The sequence below is a fragment of the Ciona robusta genome, chromosome 12, assembly GCF_009617815.1.
Source record: "Ciona robusta chromosome 12, ASM961781v2".
Lineage (NCBI taxonomy): Eukaryota > Metazoa > Chordata > Ascidiacea > Phlebobranchia > Cionidae > Ciona > Ciona robusta.
In genome coordinates this window covers 377,185-399,540 of record NC_143246.1, presented here as the reverse complement: position 1 = coordinate 399,540, position 22,356 = coordinate 377,185, and the positions used below count along the sequence as shown (strand labels likewise).

The 22,356-nt window shown below is 34.9% G+C and overlaps 4 protein-coding genes across 6 annotated transcripts; 1 reads left to right on the top strand and 3 right to left on the bottom strand.

The window, feature by feature from the left end:
• Positions 1 to 208: 208 nt before the first annotated feature.
• LOC149726052 (uncharacterized) lies at positions 209 to 6,009 on the top strand. Of its 3 annotated transcripts, none has more exons than XM_089890597.1 (9): positions 210 to 436; positions 1,189 to 1,312; positions 1,852 to 1,922; positions 2,524 to 2,632; positions 3,110 to 3,231; positions 3,598 to 3,684; positions 4,075 to 4,211; positions 5,161 to 5,320; positions 5,576 to 6,009. In XM_089890597.1, the coding sequence occupies exons 1-9, from the start codon at positions 349 to 351 to the stop codon at positions 5,737 to 5,739; spliced, it is 1,062 nt and encodes a 353-aa protein (XP_089746723.1). In that variant the 5' UTR covers positions 210 to 348; the 3' UTR covers positions 5,740 to 6,009. The 3 variants fall into 3 exon arrangements, with proteins under 3 accessions (XP_089746725.1, XP_089746723.1, XP_089746724.1); XM_089890598.1 differs by lacking the exon at positions 210 to 436 and adding an exon at positions 814 to 933 and having other exon boundaries at positions 1,129 to 1,312; XM_089890599.1 differs by lacking the exons at positions 1,189 to 1,312; positions 1,852 to 1,922 and having other exon boundaries at positions 209 to 436.
• Positions 6,010 to 6,527: 518 nt separating this feature from the next.
• Positions 6,528 to 10,510, bottom strand: LOC149726051 (ubiquitin thioesterase otubain-like). The gene is made up of 7 exons (XM_089890603.1): positions 10,294 to 10,510; positions 9,596 to 9,657; positions 9,059 to 9,157; positions 8,671 to 8,789; positions 8,272 to 8,356; positions 7,596 to 7,790; positions 6,528 to 6,892 (listed from the first exon to the last, which is right to left on the bottom strand). The coding sequence occupies exons 1-7, from the start codon at positions 10,340 to 10,342 to the stop codon at positions 6,695 to 6,697; spliced, it is 807 nt and encodes a 268-aa protein (XP_089746729.1). The 5' UTR covers positions 10,343 to 10,510; the 3' UTR covers positions 6,528 to 6,694.
• Positions 10,511 to 10,669: 159 nt separating this feature from the next.
• LOC149726050 (uncharacterized) lies at positions 10,670 to 14,360 on the bottom strand. Its single transcript, XM_089890589.1, has 2 exons — positions 13,972 to 14,360; positions 10,670 to 13,740 (listed from the first exon to the last, which is right to left on the bottom strand). The coding sequence occupies exons 1-2, from the start codon at positions 14,219 to 14,221 to the stop codon at positions 10,754 to 10,756; spliced, it is 3,237 nt and encodes a 1,078-aa protein (XP_089746715.1). The 5' UTR covers positions 14,222 to 14,360; the 3' UTR covers positions 10,670 to 10,753.
• Positions 14,361 to 15,639: 1,279 nt separating this feature from the next.
• LOC149726049 (serine/threonine-protein kinase PLK1-like) lies at positions 15,640 to 21,660 on the bottom strand. Its single transcript, XM_089890591.1, has 11 exons — positions 21,414 to 21,660; positions 21,122 to 21,271; positions 20,562 to 20,687; positions 19,580 to 19,767; positions 19,115 to 19,243; positions 18,635 to 18,813; positions 18,087 to 18,239; positions 17,689 to 17,766; positions 17,256 to 17,461; positions 16,609 to 16,740; positions 15,640 to 16,271 (listed from the first exon to the last, which is right to left on the bottom strand). The coding sequence occupies exons 1-11, from the start codon at positions 21,582 to 21,584 to the stop codon at positions 16,065 to 16,067; spliced, it is 1,719 nt and encodes a 572-aa protein (XP_089746717.1). The 5' UTR covers positions 21,585 to 21,660; the 3' UTR covers positions 15,640 to 16,064.
• Between the last annotated feature and the right edge of the window lie 696 nt (positions 21,661 to 22,356).

Below are 22,356 nucleotides of genomic sequence, written 5' to 3'. Positions count from 1 at the left end.
ATTGTGGAAATGCTAGAGTAATTTCATGATATGATATACATAGCGGCAACCATAGTCAGCATTTTTGATGATTTTGTTTCAACTGGCGTAACCACAAATACCTTGCTTTCTGTCTGTTGGGACAACAAAATAAAATGCAAACACTGACTTTACTAAACGTCTATCTCTGAGGCTGCCTTTTTCTTGCGTCCACTCGTGATTACTTAAGCCGTACTGCGTTCATGACAATTTAGTCGTCGGTCGTATTGAGATTTGGACAGTTCGCTTTAGCGTTGGGTTATGTTAATTTTCATACAAAGCAGATTAAAGTAGTTCTGTTCATTAGCTGTAATTTTAAAATCGTACACGATGAGTAGAAAACCCATCGGCCTTATCCTGTGTGGTCTTGGAAGAATGGGCTTGATACATTTGGATAATGTCATACACAATCCAAATGGTAAGTTTTGACTTGTGTTTCAGTTTGTGTTGCGTGTGTATTTATATATATATAGTATAAAGTGCTTCACCATCATCTAAGTTATATAGATGTCGTTTAATTTGTCTAGAAGTGCCGTTTTTACTGTGCGCTTGTTTTAAACGGGTTTGTTCTCGAGTTTCATGGGAAAATATCTGTACGGAAGTCAAGAGTCATTGTGTCCACGCTTTACTGTGATAACTCAAACTGTCTGTCACGCTTACGCGGCCTCTCTCTCTCTTTGAGTGGAAAGAACGTAAGAAAATAAAGAGAAAGAAAGAGGGAGGGGAGAGAGAGAGAGAGAAGGGTTTGGGTTTTCGGACACACGTTTTGTTTTTTATTGGGACGTGACGAACTAAAAAACCCCATTACATAATTGTTACAGAAATGAAACCTCAAAATGCAAACAATGCGACAAAGTGCCCATATTTAGCCAGCACAGTTGGTTAGCGCGCCTGCCTTTAACCCGGGGGATATTGGTTCAAGGCTTATCGCTGCTACCACTGTGGACGTATGGGGTGTTCTTGCTAAGACACTTAAAGGCATTTGTCTAAATTGTCAGTGATTCAAAAAACAATCTGCACAACATATGTGGTAAGTGGGCACGAGGTGTATGAAACAGAACACCCGTGTTACAACGACTGTCGTTGTCCCACCATGCGAGGATAAGTAAGTTGCATTTATTTATAAGTTCCCATACTATTTGGCTATGAATAAGTCATTAATATTTTCAGTTGAACTTCTCTACTTGGTTGAATCTAACCTCAGTCATGCAAATCAAGTTTTGACCAAGAATAATCTAAATAATGTCACAGTGGTTCATTGTGATGAAATTGAAAAAGCTTTCACTGACCCTCTGTAAGTTTTCTTTAACTAGCTGTGTTTTACTCGTGTAAAAGGCTTCCAAAACTTTTTGCCCACAACCCATTTTAACTTTTTAAAAATTTTTCACCACTCTTTATTTTGCGACTTCACGGGTAAAACTGTCCCAGAAGTAATGGGTTTAAGGCTTGTAGCTGCTACCATTGTGGGCGTATGTGTCATTGGGCAAGACACTTAACGGCAATTGCTTCAACCCAGTGGTCACTAATGGGTTGTCCAAGTTATCAGCCATACATAAAACGGTAAAAAACCAAATCCAAAAAAATATACATTCACAAAGTAACATACATGGTAACTCGTAAGCTGGCACGAGGTGTATGAACACCCGTGTTATAATGACTGTCCTTTCCGACCACACAAGGATAAAGTAAGTTACATTCATTTATTTAATTGACACCATTTTTGTCGTACAATTAATGGGTGTATTTGTCTCTGTACACACGTATCATCTGTTCTAACAAAGTATATATGGGCTATGTTTTATTTATTAACATCAAACATTTCATGTTTTAAAGTGTTGAAGGAGTGATAATATGTACTCCTACTGACAAGCATGAGCCGTACCTAAAGTTGGCTTTAAAAACTGGTACGTTGTAATAGGCCGTGAAATTCAGCTCGCAATATCGCAGCAATTTGCGCAGCTCTGCCTTTACTAGGAAAGGCAGACAAGAATACATTTGCTTTTAATTGAAATTGTTAACATTATATGTACACATTATATTTTAAATTTTCTGTTAGGTTTTATGGAGTAGGGGGGGGGGGAAGATGGGACACTTTTAGTACATAATATATAAATATCTTGAACCTGTTTTAAACAATTAACAATGGCCTGTAGGAGTTGTGAGAATACGGTTTTATATTTTTTTTTTGTTTACTACCAAATAAGACGAAAATAGAATGAAAAGGTGTCCCATCTTCCCCCATCTTACTACACAAGAAATTGTATTATAATACTACTTCAACCGTTGATTGATAAAAATGTTAATTTATATATTGAGGTGTATGCTAAACTAATACTTATCTATTGTTGAGATAAGTATTTATTAAATATATATATTTATATGCTTACCTATTCAGTGACTTTTAGATTCCTTAGTTACTTTAGGTAACAATATCATGTCTATCTTTACCGATCTACAATAATCCATAAAAAAGTAAATTATTTATTATTTTAATCAATACTTCAGGAAAGCATATTCTTTGCGAGAAACCGATTGCTATTGGCCTGGATACTGTGATGAGTTGTTATAGAGAAGCAAAAGATAAAGGCTTGGTTCTGTTGTGTGCGTTTAACAGGTATTCTATTTAGTTCTATAATTTCTTGTCCTGGCATAAAGGTCAGTGTTAGTGCATTGGTCTATAACCAAGACTCCCAGGGGTAATGGGTTCAGGGCACGTCGCTGCTACCATTGTGAGCGTACGTGTTCCTTGGGCAAGACGCTTAACGGCAATTGCTCCAACCCAGGAATCACTAATTGTAATGGGTTGTCTAAATTATCAGCCATGTAGAAACCATCACCCACAAAGTTACATACAATAAAACTCTTAAGCCGGCATATGTATTTAAACTCTGCATTTAGGTAAGAAAAGATGTTTCTTTATGACAACACATATGATACTACATTATAATAATCAGGTTTTGAAACCACTAATTTTTTCACCGCATTCCCCCTTTTTTATAATATTCCACAACACCATATGAAATATCACACAGGCAAAAGTTGTGTCTCTTACACTTTAAAATTTTTATTTACCTGCGATAAACCTTTTCAGGCGTTTTGACCCTCAGTTGTACAAAATGCGCGAACAGCGACACACAGTTGGCCCGATTCATAGCGTTAAAATTTGTTCAAGAGATTCACCAAGACCTTCTATAGATTATCTCAAAATCTCAGGTTCTCAAAATAGTTAAATAATTATTTTACAACTTTTAAACTAGTAGTCTGTTAAACTTTATAGCAATTAATCTTAAAAATAGTGTTCCTATTTAATTTTACCATTTATTGACTTTTATTAAAGTGAATTATTTAGAATTAGTTAATTCTGACTAATTTTAAGTTTTTACCTAAATTTTGTAATTAATTTTGAGTAATTAAACGTTTTTTTACCCTATTTTCCAAGAAAGGTCTAATTTATAATTAGGAAAAACTATTTATGTAGGTAATTTTAAGTAATCTCAGTAAAATACCTTTAGTATCAACTATCAAGTTCCTTTCATTTGCAGTACATAGCTGTTTAACACATTGCATCTTTATAACTAGGTGGGATCTTCCATGATTGCTTGATCCATGACTTGGACATGCTACGTTGGATATTAGAAGAAGACCCTGTAACTGTGTATACCACAGGTTGTGTATATGTTTATATTAATGTATTGACTGGGTAATTGAAACTGCAAAAGCCAGTCAAAAAGTCCAATATATTGTAAGTTTGCTCATACTAGAAAATGTCCGAATAAAATCTCATGCCAGCTTACGAGTTACCATATATGTAACCTGTTTACCCTCGCATGAGGGGGAAACGACAGTAGTTATAACACATGTGTTTTTTTTTGTAATTTTGTAGGTGATTATTTTTATGCATAGCTGAATAATATAGGCAACGGATAAGTGACCACTGGTTTGTAAGTTGTATCAATTACTGTTAAGTGTCTTGCATAAGAACCTATCTATTATATAGTTTTGTTGTAAATATATTATCAATGTAATAATTAAATTACTTTTATCTCCATACCTTAGCTCATACATTTGACCCTGAAATCAAAGCTTTGGATGATTACGACACCGTGTTTGTTGTGTTGAAGTTTCCATGTGGGGTGATTGCTCACATTGATGCATCGCGTCATTGTGTGTTCGGGTACGATCAAACTGTTCAGGTAAATTGTTTGTATCACTTTGTGTTGATTCAAGTTTACAAATGAAATTAGAACATTATGGCTTTCTATACTTTTTGTGCATTGGATCTCTCATTTTACTTTATTAAAAAATATTAAATGTTTCATGCCTTTTTCATTTATTGTTAAAAAAACAAAAAAGAAGGTTACAAAATTCCTTTCAAATATGAGTAATTTAAAAACTCTCAAAAACACGCAAACCATAAGCCCCTGACATGGGTGACCATGTTTACCCTGTAAAATTAGATTTCCAATAAGTAGCCAGTATAAATGCATGATTAACATAAGTAACATGAGGATTAAACAAGAAACATTTAAACTATTAATGATACAATGATCAGCTTATTAAACATCGATATCATGATAACAAGCAAATAACGCCACGCATGACAAATAAACTTTGGCGCCTTTGGCACACATGCACCTTGGAACCTTGGACTTTTTGAACCTATGGTACCACTTCCATGACTTATCAAAATACAGGCGTCTGTAAGAGAAGTAATCTTGAAAAAAACCTGTTTGGCCAAAAAAATAATGTAGAACTAATTTTTCACCAGCAGGTTTAACATCTGGTATGATATATTTATATAAAAAGAAACTTAGAGATATTAAAACCTTGTCAAGCCATTTGGTCTGCTGTTTAAATTTCACCATTTATTTGCCCTAAACCACTAACAGTGACCACCTAAATGGATTAAACTAATTAAAATAACTATTATAATATTTAAAAGAATATTTTGACACATGCTTGTTTAACAATATTTGTCGGTTAAAGAGCCAGATCACCCGTGTTAGATCACTGTTAGTGTTGGTGAAGAACAGTAAACAGACATTTAAACAGCAAACCACAGAAAATGATCTATGTAAAGTACATATGTATGTAAAGTAGATATTACATCTTTACAATGTATGCTACATCTTACCCGTATAGATTTATGGTGAAAAAGGAAACATCATAAGCGATAATCCTCTTAAGTCGGGCCTTATAAGAAACGGAGGGGCGGAACGAGATGAAATATTTTATTCATTTCCCACAAGATATGCAGCGGCTTACCAGGAAGAATTGAAACATTTTGTTGATTTAATTAAAGGTGAATTTATAAATAATTAAAATAATTTAACTGATTTATCCTTGCTTGCCCAGGCAACGACAAGCCTTAAAACAAAGGTGTTCTGTTTCATACACCTCGCGCCCGCTTGTAAAAATTTTTGAAATTTTTTTGTTTGAATGTACAGCTGACAACTTCAACAACCCTTCAAAAAAACATCTGAGAAAATTAGCTGTCTTGCCCAATAATCACACCGTTTAGCCTGATGCGCAAATAATCACGCTAATTGTTTTGAAGGTACAACATCAGTTAGTCGTGTAAAACCAAGCGACACGCTGCGTGCGACTTATTTGTGCGAAGCTGTTGAAGAATCTTGCAGGACTGGTAAAGTTATAAATGTGCCAAGCTTCTTTCAAAACTTGTTCAAGGGCAAGACTGATGATCCTTTACTCAATGAGTAAATGCTTCCCACAAATCAAATGCAGTTGTAGCTCACACTAATTATGCTACAGAGATGGCTCTATTTTGTAACAATTTTTACCAACTGCTAAGATTTGCTGCAACATTAGATGTACTATGCTGTAGTATAAACCACAACTGTAGATGCAGCAAGTAATTTACCAGCGTTGTGAGTTGCTGATGCAGTAATTTTATATTTGGGTTTCTTTTGTATGCAGACTAACTACACGTATGACTTCAATAGCAAATAAAACTTCATAGGCAATGCAAAAGATGGTTTGTTATGTCGTTTGTAAATTGTTAATGAAAAGAAAACTTACAATTCAAATGGAAATGACGTAAACACTCGCGAGTCGTTTTGCTGCAGATGCGGTTTACACACTCGAGCTGTTCGTGGAAAAGCCGACCAGATTTCCTAGTAATTGTTGGTTAAGAAGCAAACGGCTTATCTCTGCTGTTGTAAGTAACATTGTGGTTGATAACCAAATGTTAAGCACTGGGCGCTAATGAAAAAAAGGGTTATCGCTATACCACGCGTTGTACCATTGTTTGTGGCCTTGATTGCTTTTTAACCAACCAGAAATAACTCGCATGTTACCATAATTCGACTTCATACGTTTATTATTTTCGTTAAAAATCCCTATAGAGTTAGCAGCATATCTTTTCATTCTAAGCTTTTGACGTTTATCCACAGTGGGTGAACTAAAATGGCCTAAATTACAAAAATCAAAATAAATTAGAATATTGCCAAAATAATCTTTCGGTCCCCAATACACCTAATAACTAACAATCTCTTTCAAGTTGTGTTTATTTTACCTGAATATCAAGTATTGTCATCAATGTTTCTACTTTAAATAACACAAGAATTCATTAGAATTCACAGTTTTTGTTTCAATAAAAAAACAACAAATCACTGAAAAAGATTGAAAAATTTAATCTATTCAAGTTCAAACATTTTCATCTTGGATATAATATGTCATAATGTCCAGGTTTATAAAGAATATGCAAAGTAGGTTCGGTGTCTTCGGGAAAATCATGAAATGCAAGTTGGTTTCCCCCTCGATCGAGATAAGCAACACGTACGCTTGCGTTTAACGCACTGGTGAGCGCGATGATATGAATATGATCGCTTTCCTGGTACATTGGCTCGACTTCCTATTTATAAAACAACATATTCAGTTACTTCTGCTACCAGGCATAGTATAAATAATATTTTAGTGGCTCATCTGGTATAAAAACGTAGTATAATTCCAACGTTTCCCTGATGAATCTCGCCGTATGGCAGACGAAACGTTGGAAACATACTATGTTTTTATACCAGATAAGCCACTGGCCCACTAATTTATTATTTATAAAACAACCGTTTAAAACAGAACACAAATACACAGCTTGCCTGCTTATCAGTTACTGAGTATGTAATATAATGGTGCTACGAAAGCTGAAGTTAGTGCTTAGTGGATTAGGGGTCAGAGGGTTTAGCAGTTAGGTTGTTTCTTGTTTTCGAACTGTCTTAAACAAACCACATTTTTCATATAAGATATAACGATTATAATTGTTTATTATCCTTGATTGAATGGACTTATTTCATTAACTGGGCAGATGATATAAGAAGGGTGTTCAGTATAATGCAACTTATCCACAAATAGACTTTGGATCAAAGGTTCTCAATATTGATTACCAAACGCAACAATATATACAATTCAGAATTCACTTTGTAGCCTGATAAACAATTTTAAATATATTTATCAAAACATGGACTAAACATTACCCAATAAACATAACAAAGTCATGTGTGTCTAACTTTCCCACCTTATCTTTATTTAAAAAAAATTGTCACTGGTTATACAGAACAACTTACAGTTTTACAAAACTCCACAATAGATTTTCCATTATCGATAAAATTTTGGTAGAAATCGGCGTCAAGTTGAAGTTGGCATGAAGCGATTAATCGCAAGTAAACAACAAAATAATTGGAGAGACCTTCATCAACAAAGGAATTGCTCAATTCATCCAACGTCGTGCCTTCCCCGATGGAGTTAACCACGGACATAAACTGAAAAACATAAACTTCCAACATTTATGAATGAATGAAATTTATTTCGTCTCTTCGGTCACTATAACAAAAATACGGGTAGTTACAGTAAAACAACAGTTGTTAAAACACGCTTATTGATAAAAATGAAAAAGAGGTAACCTTTTGGATGAAAGACGTGACCGTTACATCCTACGGACAATACAGTGTAAATTATTTTAGGGTATTATTACGTTATTGCAAGAAATTCAAAACCAATAGCCTTTTGGTTACAATGCCACTGGTTTCGAATGCCCCCTCTCTCCCAAAACAAAAATTCTGTTACATGTTAATTTCATGCTACTTTGTTTTGTATATATTATATATAAATATTAGATTTCTGTGTGCTTAAGATTTCAGTGGCATATATGTATTCACATGTTCTGATTTTTAAAGTCTTCTAAAACAAATGAAGAAAGAAAATACGTTAGTAATAAGATCCCACCACAAACAACGGGCTTACATTTTCATAGAAATCTTCCACTGTAAAGGAAGGATAATTTAGACTCATCAACTTTTTCAGCGTCCCTGCGGCAGCTTCTTTAAATCTACAACACAGATTTTCCTTTAAGAATAATTTAGTTTGAGGAAAAGCAGTTTTTAGTTAATATTACAAAATACGGAAATTATTAATGTTTTACACAATTACATCTTAAATATAAAACATTACAAAACACATCCAAATAGAAAACTTAACAGTCTAACTATTGGATTCTAACTAACCACTTTTCCTCTGGAAATCATATTCACTCATGGCCCATATAACATTGTGTTGTTTCTTGCCACCCATATGAACATTATACTAAACACCCTAGTGATCAAATCTATAACATTGATAATAAATTGATCAAACACTGAATACTTTGCGTAATCTTTCTTATTATGCAACAAAACTTCTAAATATCCGAATCCAAATGCACGAAAGAAACAATTCCCGTCTCCCCTTGTTTTCCTCACATGAGTATATCGTTTGCTTAACTCCTGTGAAAATATTGCAAGATAACGACAACAACGGAAAATTGACAGCCCACAAAGTTACATACATAGTAACTCGGAACAGCATGAGGTGTATGAAACAAAACATGAGTGGTTGGTATAACAAATGTCATTGCCCCACCAGGCAACCATAAACTATAAATAAATTACATTTATTTAATGTTCTTTTCCACACATTCTGGGTATCCAGCTTTTACAAGTAACATACTTATATTTCAATTGTTTTACAACAATAATGTTTAATCTTTTTGTACCTGAATTTTATGTTGGTATTGTTTATCATCTGCTGAATATTCGGACTTCAATGTCAAGATTTCTTGTTTGCTTCCAACAAGAGATGAAGAAGCAGCAATCTACAAAGAAGTTGAGTAGGATTGAACTGACATTATTTAAAACTTCAAAATAAATATTCCGTTTTATACATATTACATATGATACAATTTTCAATTTTTCTTCATTATAAATATTTCAGTTCAAACACTACAATCTTCTCCAGTCAGGTAAGAAGTTAAAACGAATTATCATCTCTTTGGAAATGTCACTCCAGATTGAGTTCAACTTAATAACATGATTAGCAACAACTATGTAATTACTCAAACATCAAACTTCTTTGGTAAATACAACAACTGGGATTTGAATACCAGATATTGTAATGATGGTTTTAAATTTTTAATGTGTGTTTATTTTACTATATAGGTGATTTTGAAATAACATAAATATATATTAGGGAAGTTAGTGTTTAAAATAGTAGGAGCAGTCAATCAAATACAAAGTGAAATAAATTAACAAACCTCATTTTGAATGTTGTTCTGCATTGTTGTAACTGCTTCATCAAATTCTTGGTTTGGTAATGCTGGAAGTTTAATCAATTATGACTTATTGACTTGCATAACTAAAAGTTTGAATACAAAAGGTGGACCTGCCATACTCTGATTATACTAAATAGTAAATAATATCAGAGGATACGGGTTCTCAAGGCTGCAGCCGTTGTAAAGGTACGTGTCCATTTGCAAAACATTTCACGGCAATTATTTTAACTCAGTCTCGCACCAAGTCAATGTTATACAAACTCAGTACATGGAATAAAAAGGTGTCAGATACGTGGTAACTTAATCAGGTAACGGTAGGCAAGGACAATGTGTATGAAACAGAACACCCTTGTTAGTTTTTATAACAACTGTTGTTGCCCATAAATAGTTAACATTTATTCAAATATTTGGCGCTAGTGAAGAATCCTCCGGTACATAGTAGCAGAATAAGCTGGTGGAAAGTGTTAGAGGTTGGTGGTTAGTTAGGGGTTAGTAGTTAGGGGGTTAGTGATTAGCAAATAAGAAGGGGGAGGATTCCTTATTAGCACCAAGTTTTTAAAGCCGAAACACAAGAATTTTGTGCAAAACCGCAACAACAATTAAAGAATTCGTTTCAACGATTTTGTCGAATTTAAGTACAAGAACCAAGTTAGTTTGAACGCAACTTATTTGTTACTTACTGCTTAAATATTCTTGGTCTTTAACTTCGTCGGGTTTTTTATCAGACATCTTGTCGGGAAACAACAACAAAAATAAAAAAAATTCTTCAACTTTTGTGCAAATGTGAACAAAAATCAACAATAACAATTATTTCCAAAAAGAGAGCAAACTTTTTCGGATAAAATGTTTATATTTCGGATAAAACTGTGAGTACAATTAAAGAGTATTTACAACAACAACAAATGTTTTACTTAACAGCTATAGATAGAAACTTATGTTAGAATTATCAGCGCTTTAAACTTTCCATCTGTTTTGCGTTAAAAACGTTCTTAGTCACGGGGAATTACTTTATTGTGTTAAGTAATTTTGTCAAGGTATATACTGGCCATGTATTAATGTCATTTGTAGTTCTTTTTACTACGGATAAACACGAACAAAGGAAAAAATATAATTGAGTTATTATACACGACACACACCGGGTTATTGCGAAGTAAAACTTTTTCTTTGTTTTTCGAATAACCTTCGAATGGTAGTGAGTGCGACTTTAGAATATATAATAGGGTTTAACACACTGTTAATGGGAAGTAATATGCCGGCACTTATAACATAAACAATGTTGTCAAGTTGTACACCAGATAAACTAACGAAAGCCATCAAGCAAATCGGGATCCAACAACAAAAATTGCACAAGATCATTATGGAAACGGTCTGTAGCAACTTTTTAGACTTCTTATTGCTCCCCTTTATGACGGCGTTACTTCTACGAAACAGGCAAGCGTATGCGAGAGCAATATAGATAAACAGGATGAAGTTGAAAACAATAAGAAACGTTGAGTACTCCCACGCTTCGTCGCCTTCAGTTTTCACAAACAACTTCGGCATGCACACGCTCGTAGCGCTGAAGTATCCGAACTCTCCCTTTAATTCAAGCTCCTTGAACACCTTGGTCACCGTGTCTTTAACCTCTAACCAATCTTTGGGTGCTGTTGCATTAACCACAAATTGTGATGCCCTATTGGCAAGCCAAACAACTTTACTTTTCAGGACCTCTTGTTTTGCGAAAAAATAGTTCGGGAACCACAGTGTATTGACAAAGTAGCCTGATTGACTCATTGATGGGATACAAGCCAACAATACGCCAATCACCCAAGCACAAGCAGATGGGATAACGTAGCTTATTTGTTTTGCATTTCTCATCTTAATAGGAAAATAGACGGAGGCGAGTCGAAACGTAGCCATTGACGCCATTATAAGCGCTGAGACCTCGGTCGAAATAATTACAAGTGTTCCAAGAAAAGAACAAAGACTGCTACTTCTCCAGTGAGCATCATGGTGACAGTAACTTCCGGTGAACTGGACCCCGACTCCCGATATTGCTATCAGATAAATTCCCATCAGCGAATCAGAAACAGAGAGATTTATTAGAAACGTAAGAAACGACGTTTTAACCGGGTCCGAATTCACGCCGGTCTTCAGCTCTAACACTGAAGCTGTAAAAACTACAATGTTCCCAAGCAGTGCTATAAACCCCATCGCCCAGAAAATGACTCTAAAGAAGGTAATTCCTATCATTTCAAATGGAGATGAAAACACATGGTTTATTGAGCTTACAGGCGGGCATTCATCGCTACCATCGCTACAATCTTTGATCCCATTTTCTACTCGGTCTCTTGAAACTGAAAGCGGTTGTTTGTTCTTGCAGTAAAATCGAGAAGCTGAACAAATTGACTCCCATTCGTCCGATCCATCATTACAGTCGGGAACTCCATCACAAAGCAAAGATTCTCCGATGCTAAACAATAAATCGGTTTTGTTATGGCAATAATAACGACCTGGGCAGTCTACCTCATCGAAACCCGTGCTACAGATATCGTAGTAAACTATTGGAATGCCATCGCAGTATTGCCTTTTATGTAGAAAAAGCTGACCACGTTTTTCCCAAATTGAAGTAGCTTGCTTCTGGTGACATCGTATAGAAAAGTCGCAAAAATGTGTCTGATTTGGACAACCTACGTCGCATTCATCTTCCCTATTGTAACATTCGGGAATCCCGTCACACATGGTTGCGTTTGTATAGATTGTACCTAATCTGTCTGTCGGGCAGAAAATATGACCAGTACCGTTTCGTACAACTGTGTCATCTGCGTTCGGTTTGCTGCAGTACTTTGTATTTGACCCCCCACCACAGTTAAGCGATTTGTTGCAAGTAACTTGTTCGTTTGGAAGGCACTCACCGCTACATAATATCTGCCCGATCGGACAGACCTCTTTAGATTCTCCCAAAACCTCTTTACATATTGTCTGGTTTTCGCATAAGCACTCATCAGACGCATCATAACAGTCGACAACACCATCACAAACCTGCATGGGTGACAACAACAGTTTCTTATCCAAGCACTGGAAACATTTCAACTTCCCATCGACGTAGCAAATGTCAGATTTATCCTCACAATACGAGTTATTGTTACGAAGGTTCTTTTGTGGGAGAACACACGACGGTTTATGTTGTTGATAATCGTTTACTGCTCTGCATTTAAAGCCAGGGACATCGTACAGTTCGTCTGTACCGTCTGCGCAATCAGAAAAGCCATTGCACAAATTCGGGCCAATAACCCAACCCTTATCCTCACATTGAATGAAACCGTTCCTGATATAATAAGTATAGGAACAGACCCATTTGGTTTCAGTATATGTGAACGTATCGGGTGAATAAAAGTCGATGTGTTTACAGCTTCTGCCCTTGGGGCGTGTTTTGTTTAACTTCAAAATGTAATCATAACTTGATGCATTATGGCAAAGGAAAGCACTTGTAACGATGACTTCTTTGGATTGTGGGTAATAATAGGGAACAGTTCTTCTGGTGTTTACTTTTATAATCTCACATGATTCGTCAGAAAAATCTTTACAGTGTTGCTTTCCATCGAAAAGATCTTTAATTTCAACGCACCCGAGATCCGAAGTACAGTTGTTGGGATTCAGTATGCACCCGCACTTAACACTCTCCGTTCCACAAGTGCAGTTGGTCTCATCAGAAAAGTCTTCACAATCTCGATCATCATCACATTTATACTTGTTCTTGTAACAGTGTTTATGGTAACCCCAAAACTTTGGGCAAGTACCTCCATTCGCATTACAAGCACACTCGGTTTCATGACTCGCACAAATACGTGTGCAGTTTCTTTCGTCGCTCCAATCACCGCAATCGTTTTTCCCATTGCATCTTCTTGCTTCACTAAAACACGGCCAGTAATAAACGTAGTTACCTATATTGCATGTCCCGTTTAGATGGCACTCGCATGGCGTTTCGTTGTGAGATTCACAGACATGGCTGCAGTTTCTTTCATCGCTCCAATCCCCACAGTCGTTATGACCGTTACACCTTTGTGTATCTGTGTATATACCACGCACTCTTTCCCCGCTTCTGGAGCAAAATTGCTTCTCACGTTGACAGTCGCATTCAGTTTCATCTGTTTAAAAATCTGTTTTAGAACCAGCGTTAGATTTCAGTTGAGCCCGACCTGGACAAGTTTAACCTAAAACCCATATCGCCTGATCGTGATTTTAACAAACAACACTCTTTTACAGCTATGAGGATACCGTTATATCATTAGGTTAACATTTTTGTTTACTTCCAAATGGGATGAAAAAAAAAGTAAAAAATATTTTCCATTTTACCCCACCCTACTATATAAGCTCACCTGGTAAAAGAACTTCTTGCGAAACCGAAACTTTCAGAAAACAAATGAGGATTAATATTGTTAGTTTCATATTTGGTACAACTATAAACGTTAAAATCAAACGGCAAAAATCTTTTTTTTTCTGAAAGAAGTAAAAACTATTGGTTATCAGTTTACATAAGGTCAGCCTATTATTCCAAAAAACATCAAGGGGTTCAGTTTGTTTACACTTACGGCTAAACCTTTCATTGCTAGCTATTACGTTAAACATTAAAAAGTAAGTACTCGTTTTTTAAACGTCACATCCACGTCGAGCATAATATACAAATCTGTCAATCAATTAATCGGTAAACTGCAGGACAACTTGATTTGTTTAAAACAATTTCTTCTGTTTCTAAGATTCGACCACCAGTGCTATTACCCGACTGTAGGTTTTTACCCAATGTATTACTAAAAATAAAAAGCCACGCTTTCATTTACACTCTTGCTCAAGTCGTTTCTTCGCGTCTTTAACTACTCTAGTTTTGCCGCTTATCCCCTTCGTTGTACTAATTGGTCGGATTTTTGTTACTAAAGTGATAAACCAACATTTATGCTATAGTAATGAGGGGTAAGATGGTACACCATTTTCTCCTATTATCCCATATGTCTAGATAATGTTTTAACAATTATATAATTCAGTAAATACATATCCTTTGTTTACTACCAAAAGGGACGAGAAAAGAAAATGAAAATGTGCCATCATTCTCACCCCAACCTACTATACAATACGTGGAAAATATACATCGTTTCTAAGGTTTTGTGCGTGTTATTGTGTTTCGCCATCAAATCCCCCTTGTATGTCGCGTGCGTCAGAGCATTCGTTCCTAACCATTTCTTAAAATCAAACTTTTCTAGTTTCTCTATAGAAGTTTAAACGATACGTGGACGGTTAAATTTATCATCGGTTTCAACAACATCAAAAAACCATCAGCCAAACACCTTCAAACCTAAAACTATACGATGTTATAAGATGTGACACATTGGCGTTACACTAAACTCCCCAAAGGTGTAGAATATTAAAGATTATAACAAACCAAAAGCCGTAATAAATACTCGCACTCCTATTTTACTATAAATTTTAACCAAACACATTTTATTAAAAAAACGTAAAACGCCTATTTTCGTTTAAAATAAACTCATATTTACGGGTTACTACGCACGAAGCTTCCAGAATTACTGTTACTGTATACGCATCTGATCTGTTGTTGTAAATCGGCTACTGAGAAAGTAATTCGAATAGGAAACGCGTAGCCAGCTTCAACTTATTGGAAAATTATCAACAAAGTTTTGTTTTCGCAACAAAATAAATAAATTTGCTTTTTCTCGCAGAACAACCACGGTCGCCATAACACGGGTGTTCTGTTTCATACACCTTAGGCCCGCTTACGAGTTACCACGTAGGCCTACATGATTTTCGTGTTTTTATGTATGGCTGAGAAAATGGACAACCCATTAGTGACCACTGGGTTGTAGCAATTACTATAATTTTCTTACTAAAAGACGCATACGCCCACAATGGTAGCAGCGTCGAGCCTCGAACCCATCACCTCGGGGTTAAGGACAGGCGTGCTTACCAATGTCCGTCCAAGTTTAACTACATCTTGTGCTGAACAACAGTTAAAATTTAAACAGTATAAAAAACAAACAAACGTTGCCGGATATTTTTATTACGGTAACTCCATTATCATACAAACAATAAATCGGGGCAGAATCAATTGCGATCCGCCGGACATAGAGATCACGTGACATGATCAGTACTTACCTCAACTTTTAACATTCAAAAACAAACTATTTGAATCTATATAAAAAACATCGCAAATTAAATTATTGCCAATTGAATCTAGACTAAGCCAAGAACAGTGTGCAGCAACAGGCAGTGTATAAATGACACTAGAGTCTTACTTAAGAAAGCACATATTGAGAAAAGGACAGAAGTGAATACGTCAATTGAATGAGAGCATCAAAACAAAGCTGCTATAAGATGGTTTGTTAATAGACCAGAGTAAGTTTGGAATATGTCCAATATATAGAAGTGTTAATATAGTGAAGAACCACACCTCTACAATACCCAATCACGCAATATCTTTTTGTCTAACTGTTGTAGAACGACTAGAAATGAGCTTTTCCAGCATCGTGCGTGCATAGCGTAGTCGATGGGCCAACTCCCGACAACAACCGTGCTTTTGTAGTTGTGTCAAACGGTAGGTACAGAACTTTTTCGTGACATCAATGTATGTAACAGCACCCATCAATGGACACAGAATGATTTTTGTGTGGTCCTGTGAAGAAGTATTTATGTTATTTCTATAATTCACACAATGCATGGACATAGAATTAATATGTTTTGACAATAGTTCTAAATTTTTTAAATCCGACTTTTGGTGAATTCCACGTTTTTTTTACATTTACATTTGCTTTTGTTGTAATTCTAATTACAATTTTAGCATAAACGCCTGTATCACTCGTGCCTCACAAGGCCAGTAAACTTTTCCAATTGCAATGCAAGGAAAAGTTTAGGAACCACCAATATAACTAACTACAGAAAAATCTGGTGAGTCACCAAATATCAAAACCTATTGGTGAAGTGGTGAACATAAGATTTAAAGAAATATTTACGTTAAAGAAATTGATCTGTAAGGTTCCGTTGCTGAGGTGGAGGATGATGGCACTTCGCGTGCGGAACCATGTGCGGAGAAACGGGAGGCGAGAAAATTGATCGCCTTCCTTGGGGGCCATGTTTGCTCCCGCCTGTAGATAAATATATCATGCTAATGTTGGTGTCATAATGTTGTATATGAATATACAATACCAAGTAAACACCCACTAAGATACATACTGGGTGATTCCTTTATACACTTTTGGTGCATGTTAGTTTGAAGAGCAAGTAAGTAAATACTAATCAATGGTTGGATTGGAACAATTACAAGTGAACAACAAGGACCCACTAACTATTGATAAAATTAGCAGCATTGAGATTTGAACCCAGGCATCCTCGGTTTACAAAGGAAAAGCTCATACCAAGGCATCGATTGTAACCGATATAGTGGTTTTGTATTCGATCTTAGATTATAATGCATCAAAAACCATTGGCTATAAGAGATCAGCGAAGTATAAAAGTTGTAATCGGAGTTTAAATAAAAGAATTTAATTAGATAACATTTCATCATTTAGTTAGAACGCTACAAACTGTACATTTTGAGATTCAAACATATTTTGCAGTTTTTTTGTAAAATACTTATTTAATTTTTAGCTTTGAAGCAAACCTTAAGCAGATGTTCTGACATGTAGTTTCGGAAATATTTGAGCAGAGTGACTTTCTTTGTAAGTGTATCAGGATAAGACTTCAACGTATGATAAGATTCGCTCATCTCCTTGTCTATGTATTCAATCTGTTCATCGTTGTTGTAAAGAAGAAGTCTCGTGCAATCATTGAATAAAACACCATTGCTGTTGTCACATAGCTGGTAACCTGATGATGGGGACAATGTTTACAAAGGTTCTAGTTATAATATCAACATTTCAAATTTTTAAAAGAATTCGCAAACTTATTTGTAAAAAATATTTGTTCCCAATCCCGGTTTGTAACAAACATATGCTGCAAAAGTAACAACCTCAAAAAAGTTGTGAAACTTTTCTAATCTCCAAACATAAATAATCTTTTTTAGTTTAAACGATAAAATGTTGATTGTTGCTTACCTAGTCCATATTTGTCGGTATAATCCACCCATTTACTTATCCACAACACAGGGTTGGCTGCCGGGTCTTCTGCCTCATCTAAACATTAACAAATATGAACATTAAAAATTAAATAAATATTAATTTTATAAATTAAATAAACATTAATAGAGTATTCTTGTTTTGCAAATTATAAGAAATATTTCCTTGTTGTAAAAAAGTGTTGTGACTTGTGCAAAAAAGTTTTAAAAAAATCAAAGCAACTTTTATTCCAACATTTTGGCCACCAACCAGCAAGAATTAACTAGGATCAAACACCACAACAGCAAACAACCGATAAATATTAACATCCGAATAACATTAACTTTTATACAAGAGCAGCCAAAAGTTGATACAGAGTAATTATAAAGGTAACGAACCCATTTCGATAAGTCTCCGCTGTGATGGGTTGGAATCTATGAGCGTGATGAGTTGTTTCATTAGATCATCCATATGAAAATCTGGTGATTCAACGTCATTCTGTGAAGCAGGTTCACATTTCAAGGTCGCTGCTGCAGAGTTGGTGGAACCAGCTGGAATGAAAGTTTGGTTTCATACATGGTAATAAACATGACAGGATTTACGTTATTATAATATGACATGACATTTTGTTTCTTAAACAGATTCTTTCTCATACTTAATTATAAATAAATTTTGCAAAAAAAGAACAATAAATATATATATAACTGTTAAATATTATATAACAGAAATGTTCCATAAAATGACATTATTAAAATTTAAGCCTACCACCCATCAAAGCAATGGTATTCAGCCAGATTCATAATTAAATATTCATTACTGATTTTCATTTGAAAAAAAACTGTATGTTTGAGACAGAGTTTTTAGCTTATTTCCACTCCATTGTATTATAACTTTTATTAATAGGTTGCCATATCAGGTCAATTTTTACTCTTTATATAAACCCTACCGTTGTTAATATCATGCAGTGGTTTCCGTTGAGCAGAGTTAAGAAGTGCCGGTGTAAATCGTGGAGCGATGGAGAGACAAGTGGTTGGCAGGCGGGGTGGGAGGTAACCGCACGTGAAGAAATCATCTTGAAGTAAATTGTGAACGGACGGTCGAGAAGGTGGATCATTTCGAAGCATCCTGGGGGGAAATATTGGAATAAAGATCTTTTTACATGGATTTGAATAAGAGACTGATGGTGATAATGCCTTTTTTATTTAACATATAAATATATATCACTTGTAGTCTTCAGTTTGGCAGAATGTTACTTTAGCTGTTTCATAGCTCGATTTGTGACGGGTATACCTATTCACAAATACACCTATATAGTAAAAAGGAGTTAAAACTTAGACAATCAATTTTAATCCCAAGTCTACATAAAAGTTTTTGTTTTGCTTTGCAAATTGAGTCTGAACAAAATTGTTTGGTTTAGTTTACGAACTTTGTAATAAGGTTCCTTGCGATTGGAGAAATAGACGGTGGAATACGATATTCGTTCTTCTTGATTCTTGAGTAAGTTTCCTTCAATGAAGTTGTTTCAAACGGTGGTTTGCCAATTAATAAGGTGTACCTGATGTTGTGTTCATGGTATTATATATTCAATTTATGGATCAATACATGTGCAACGCGCATATTTGTACAAGATACATACAAGAGGGTGCTGTAGTTTGCAACTAACTTAAACTTAACAAGAGATGAATTTACAACAATTTAAGAAGTGAAAAAGCCGAGTTAAATAAACAAGTTAGTTTATACATTAGGCTAATATAATAATATATTAAAAACAGACATAACCTTAAAAAGCAAAACATAAAAGAAATATCATACAGCATGACTTTATAGAATTCATACGAATTTATACAACTAGTCCACTCATTAGTGCTTGGAATTAAAACATCCAACTTACATGATACATCCGAGTGACCAGATATCCACCTCATAACTGTGTCCCTTCTTCCCCAGAACCTCAGGTGCGATATAGTTAGGTGTTCCACACAAAGTTTTCTTACGTTCACCGTCGAAATCAACTTGAGTAGCCAGCCCGAGATCTCCAATCTTTATCTCCATGTCATCAGTCAAGAACAAATTGCCAAGCTAAATAAAAATGAGGAGTTTTAAGTTTTCTGCTAAGTTTTTGTCTAAAGTGCAAACTTCCTTTTTTGTTTTTAACCTAAATTTTGAAAAATGGTAATAGTAAATATTACGAGATAACTGCTCACTGGTGAAACAATGACTAAGTTATCTAAGTTTGAGAAGGATTTCTTTTCACCAAACCAAATTTGCAGTCCATACATAAACATTATCCATTGCTTAATGTTTTTATTCTTTACAAACATAAAATTACTAATATTTGATTTAATTTCTGTTTATAAAAGTTAATTTTAACATTTTGTCAGCAAAACACAGATTCAACAACCATCAGTAACAAGTTTAATTGAGAGACAACTTCATGTTTACATTATGTCTCCTTGGTCAAAATCTGTCATATATTTTCAGACTAATAAAGAGCCAGTCCTGGTTGTTCTTTTTAAAGCTTTGTCGCTATACACGTTGAGCATATTCATAAACTCTTTATTAGCTTAATATAGAATTTAGTGTTCGCCAACCTTTTAACATATTATACTTACTATCAGTTTACTTACAAGAGATTTCCTTGGTAAAATTTTAGCACTAATTTATATACAATAGGTTCATGTTTTGTTTTTGTTAAAATAAAGAAGCTAATTAAGTGAGAGTAGTTTTTTATAAATCACAAGAGGAATGTAAAAAGTTTGCAAAATCTCTAAAATATCCCATTAAAATTAAGATGCTCAGCCAATAAGATTACATGGGAATACAAAGACAAAAAAATGAAGGCAAAACATATATTATACATCTGTTGTTCAAACCTTCAGGTCTCTGTGTATTATCTTCTTGGAATGCAGGTATTGCATACCGAGGATAATTTGTCGCATGTAATATCTCGCTTCTGGCTCGGTGACAGCTTTTCGCCTTTTGTGCAACTCCATAAGCGACTGTGCGAATAAAATTCAATGCATTTGAGATTTAATTAATCTGACATGAATCACATGCCTATATATATGATAAGATTTTTATCTCAACATTTTGGTTTAAAAACTGAAACCATTATCAGTGAAAGTTTAACTTCTGACATCAATGAAGAGATTTCAACAGAAACGTTTGAGATGAAAATCGTACGTACATGGGTGTGGGATCTTATGTTTGTATTGAAACTGAATCTATGTTTTATAAACCAAATATAATTTAATCATAATCATGCATTGGTGAAATACCAACAGAAGATTGTAGAAAAATGTTCATTGCATGATTTACAATTTTGCCTCATAAATGTAAAAAGTAATTTGGCATCAAAATAGCAAATTATCTTTGTGTGACAAATTTTAAAATGCCACAGTAAGTTTTGTGCTTTTAGAAATATCATTTTTACCCTTCTTCTGCATAGCTCAAGCACAACATAAACAAAGTCGGAATCTTCGAAAAATCCATGAAAACCAACGACGTTTTCATGCGAGACACTTCGATGTAACGTGATCTCTTGCGCCATTTTATCCTTTTGGTGCGGTTTTACCAAAAGCGCCTAAAACAAGTTTAATTGTAAAGTAAATATAAAGTACCTATTAAACTTTCACAGCATAGTCAGAAGAAAACACAGTAAAACACAAATATTAGAAAGAGTCTATCAGCTTAAACAAGTTTTAATAAAAAATCAACAAATTTACCTTTGGCACAATTTTTCCTGCAAATATTTTTTTCGTTTCCAAATCCACAATTTCATAGCACTTTGCAAAACCTCCCTTGCCAAGAAAACGTCCTCGCTGGTATTTTTTACCAGTTGAAACATCTTTGAGTATTTCTGGAATCTCTTTCATTGGGATGTCTTTTCGTGACATATTTGTGGTCCTATTTTTGCTGCTATTATGGATATAGTTAATGTACCTTTAAAATCTACATTTGAATAAAATAAAGACATTAAAACTGACACTGGTGCGGAAATAGGCGACATCTAAGAATAGAATAAGTTTAAACTACGACATACGACCAACTTTTTTAGAGACATGCCCCGATTAACAGAAGTACAGTAATTCTGCTAAAATAACACGTTCTTTCTGAAATATATGTTTATTACTACCGGCGCATAGAGCAATACCACGTTGCTTAACAGTTCTTTTGAGTGCACAACAAAAACAAACGTTAACAAGCGTCTAAACCGACTGCTTCACTCAGCGTCACTTCACGCTTCTGAGGCGGTCATTTAAAAACGATTTGAAATTCGCTCGACTCGTCGACGCTGCGCTCTGATTGGACAGTTCGACTGCCTTTGTTTGTTCTTTGCATTTTTACACCAACGAACAAAACGACCCAAGCTTGATCAACGAGGTTGTTCTGGTAACAGCATTTCGCCCGAAAACAACAAAATTACAATCGATTGGGACTTGTGTTAAAGCAAAGATATATAAACAAAATATTCTGGGTCAAAGCTATAGTATACGTTTTGTTCAACTTTCCTAGTCTTAAATACGGTATATGTTTAGGTATCTATGGTTATGGTATGTGTAAATGGCAATAATCACAAAAATCCAAGAAGTTTTTTAGATAATTCTGTTCAAATGGGAAATGTCACCTTTAATTTACCGTCCACTGCCTCGCTTTATAAACAAGCGA

Coding starts and splice junctions, on each gene's coding strand:
- LOC149726049 (XM_089890591.1), bottom strand. CDS start 21,584: ATGTCACGAAAAGACATCCCAATGAAAGAGATTCCAGAAATACTCAAA. Junction 19,768..20,561: donor TAATACACAGAGACCTGAAG/GTTTGAACAACA, acceptor ATTTTTATTTAG/CTTGGCAATTTGTTCTTGAC. Junction 18,814..19,114: donor GCAAGGAACCTTATTACAAA/GTTCGTAAACTA, acceptor ATTTCCCCCCAG/GATGCTTCGAAATGATCCAC.
- LOC149726051 (XM_089890603.1), bottom strand. CDS start 10,342: ATGTCTGATAAAAAACCCGACGAAGTTAAAGACCAAGAATATTTAAGC. Junction 9,158..9,595: donor AGAACAACATTCAAAATGAG/GTTTGTTAATTT, acceptor ACTTCTTTGTAG/ATTGCTGCTTCTTCATCTCT. Junction 8,790..9,058: donor AATACCAACATAAAATTCAG/GTACAAAAAGAT, acceptor ATATTTTCACAG/GAGTTAAGCAAACGATATAC.
- LOC149726050 (XM_089890589.1), bottom strand. CDS start 14,221: ATGTTTAACGTAATAGCTAGCAATGAAAGGTTTAGCCGTAAGTGTAAA. Junction 13,741..13,971: donor GCAAGAAGTTCTTTTACCAG/GTGAGCTTATAT, acceptor ATTTTTAAACAG/ATGAAACTGAATGCGACTGT.
- LOC149726052 (XM_089890597.1), top strand. CDS start 349: ATGAGTAGAAAACCCATCGGCCTTATCCTGTGTGGTCTTGGAAGAATG. Junction 1,313..1,851: donor AAAGCTTTCACTGACCCTCT/GTAAGTTTTCTT, acceptor CATGTTTTAAAG/TGTTGAAGGAGTGATAATAT. Junction 4,212..5,160: donor GGTACGATCAAACTGTTCAG/GTAAATTGTTTG, acceptor TTACCCGTATAG/ATTTATGGTGAAAAAGGAAA.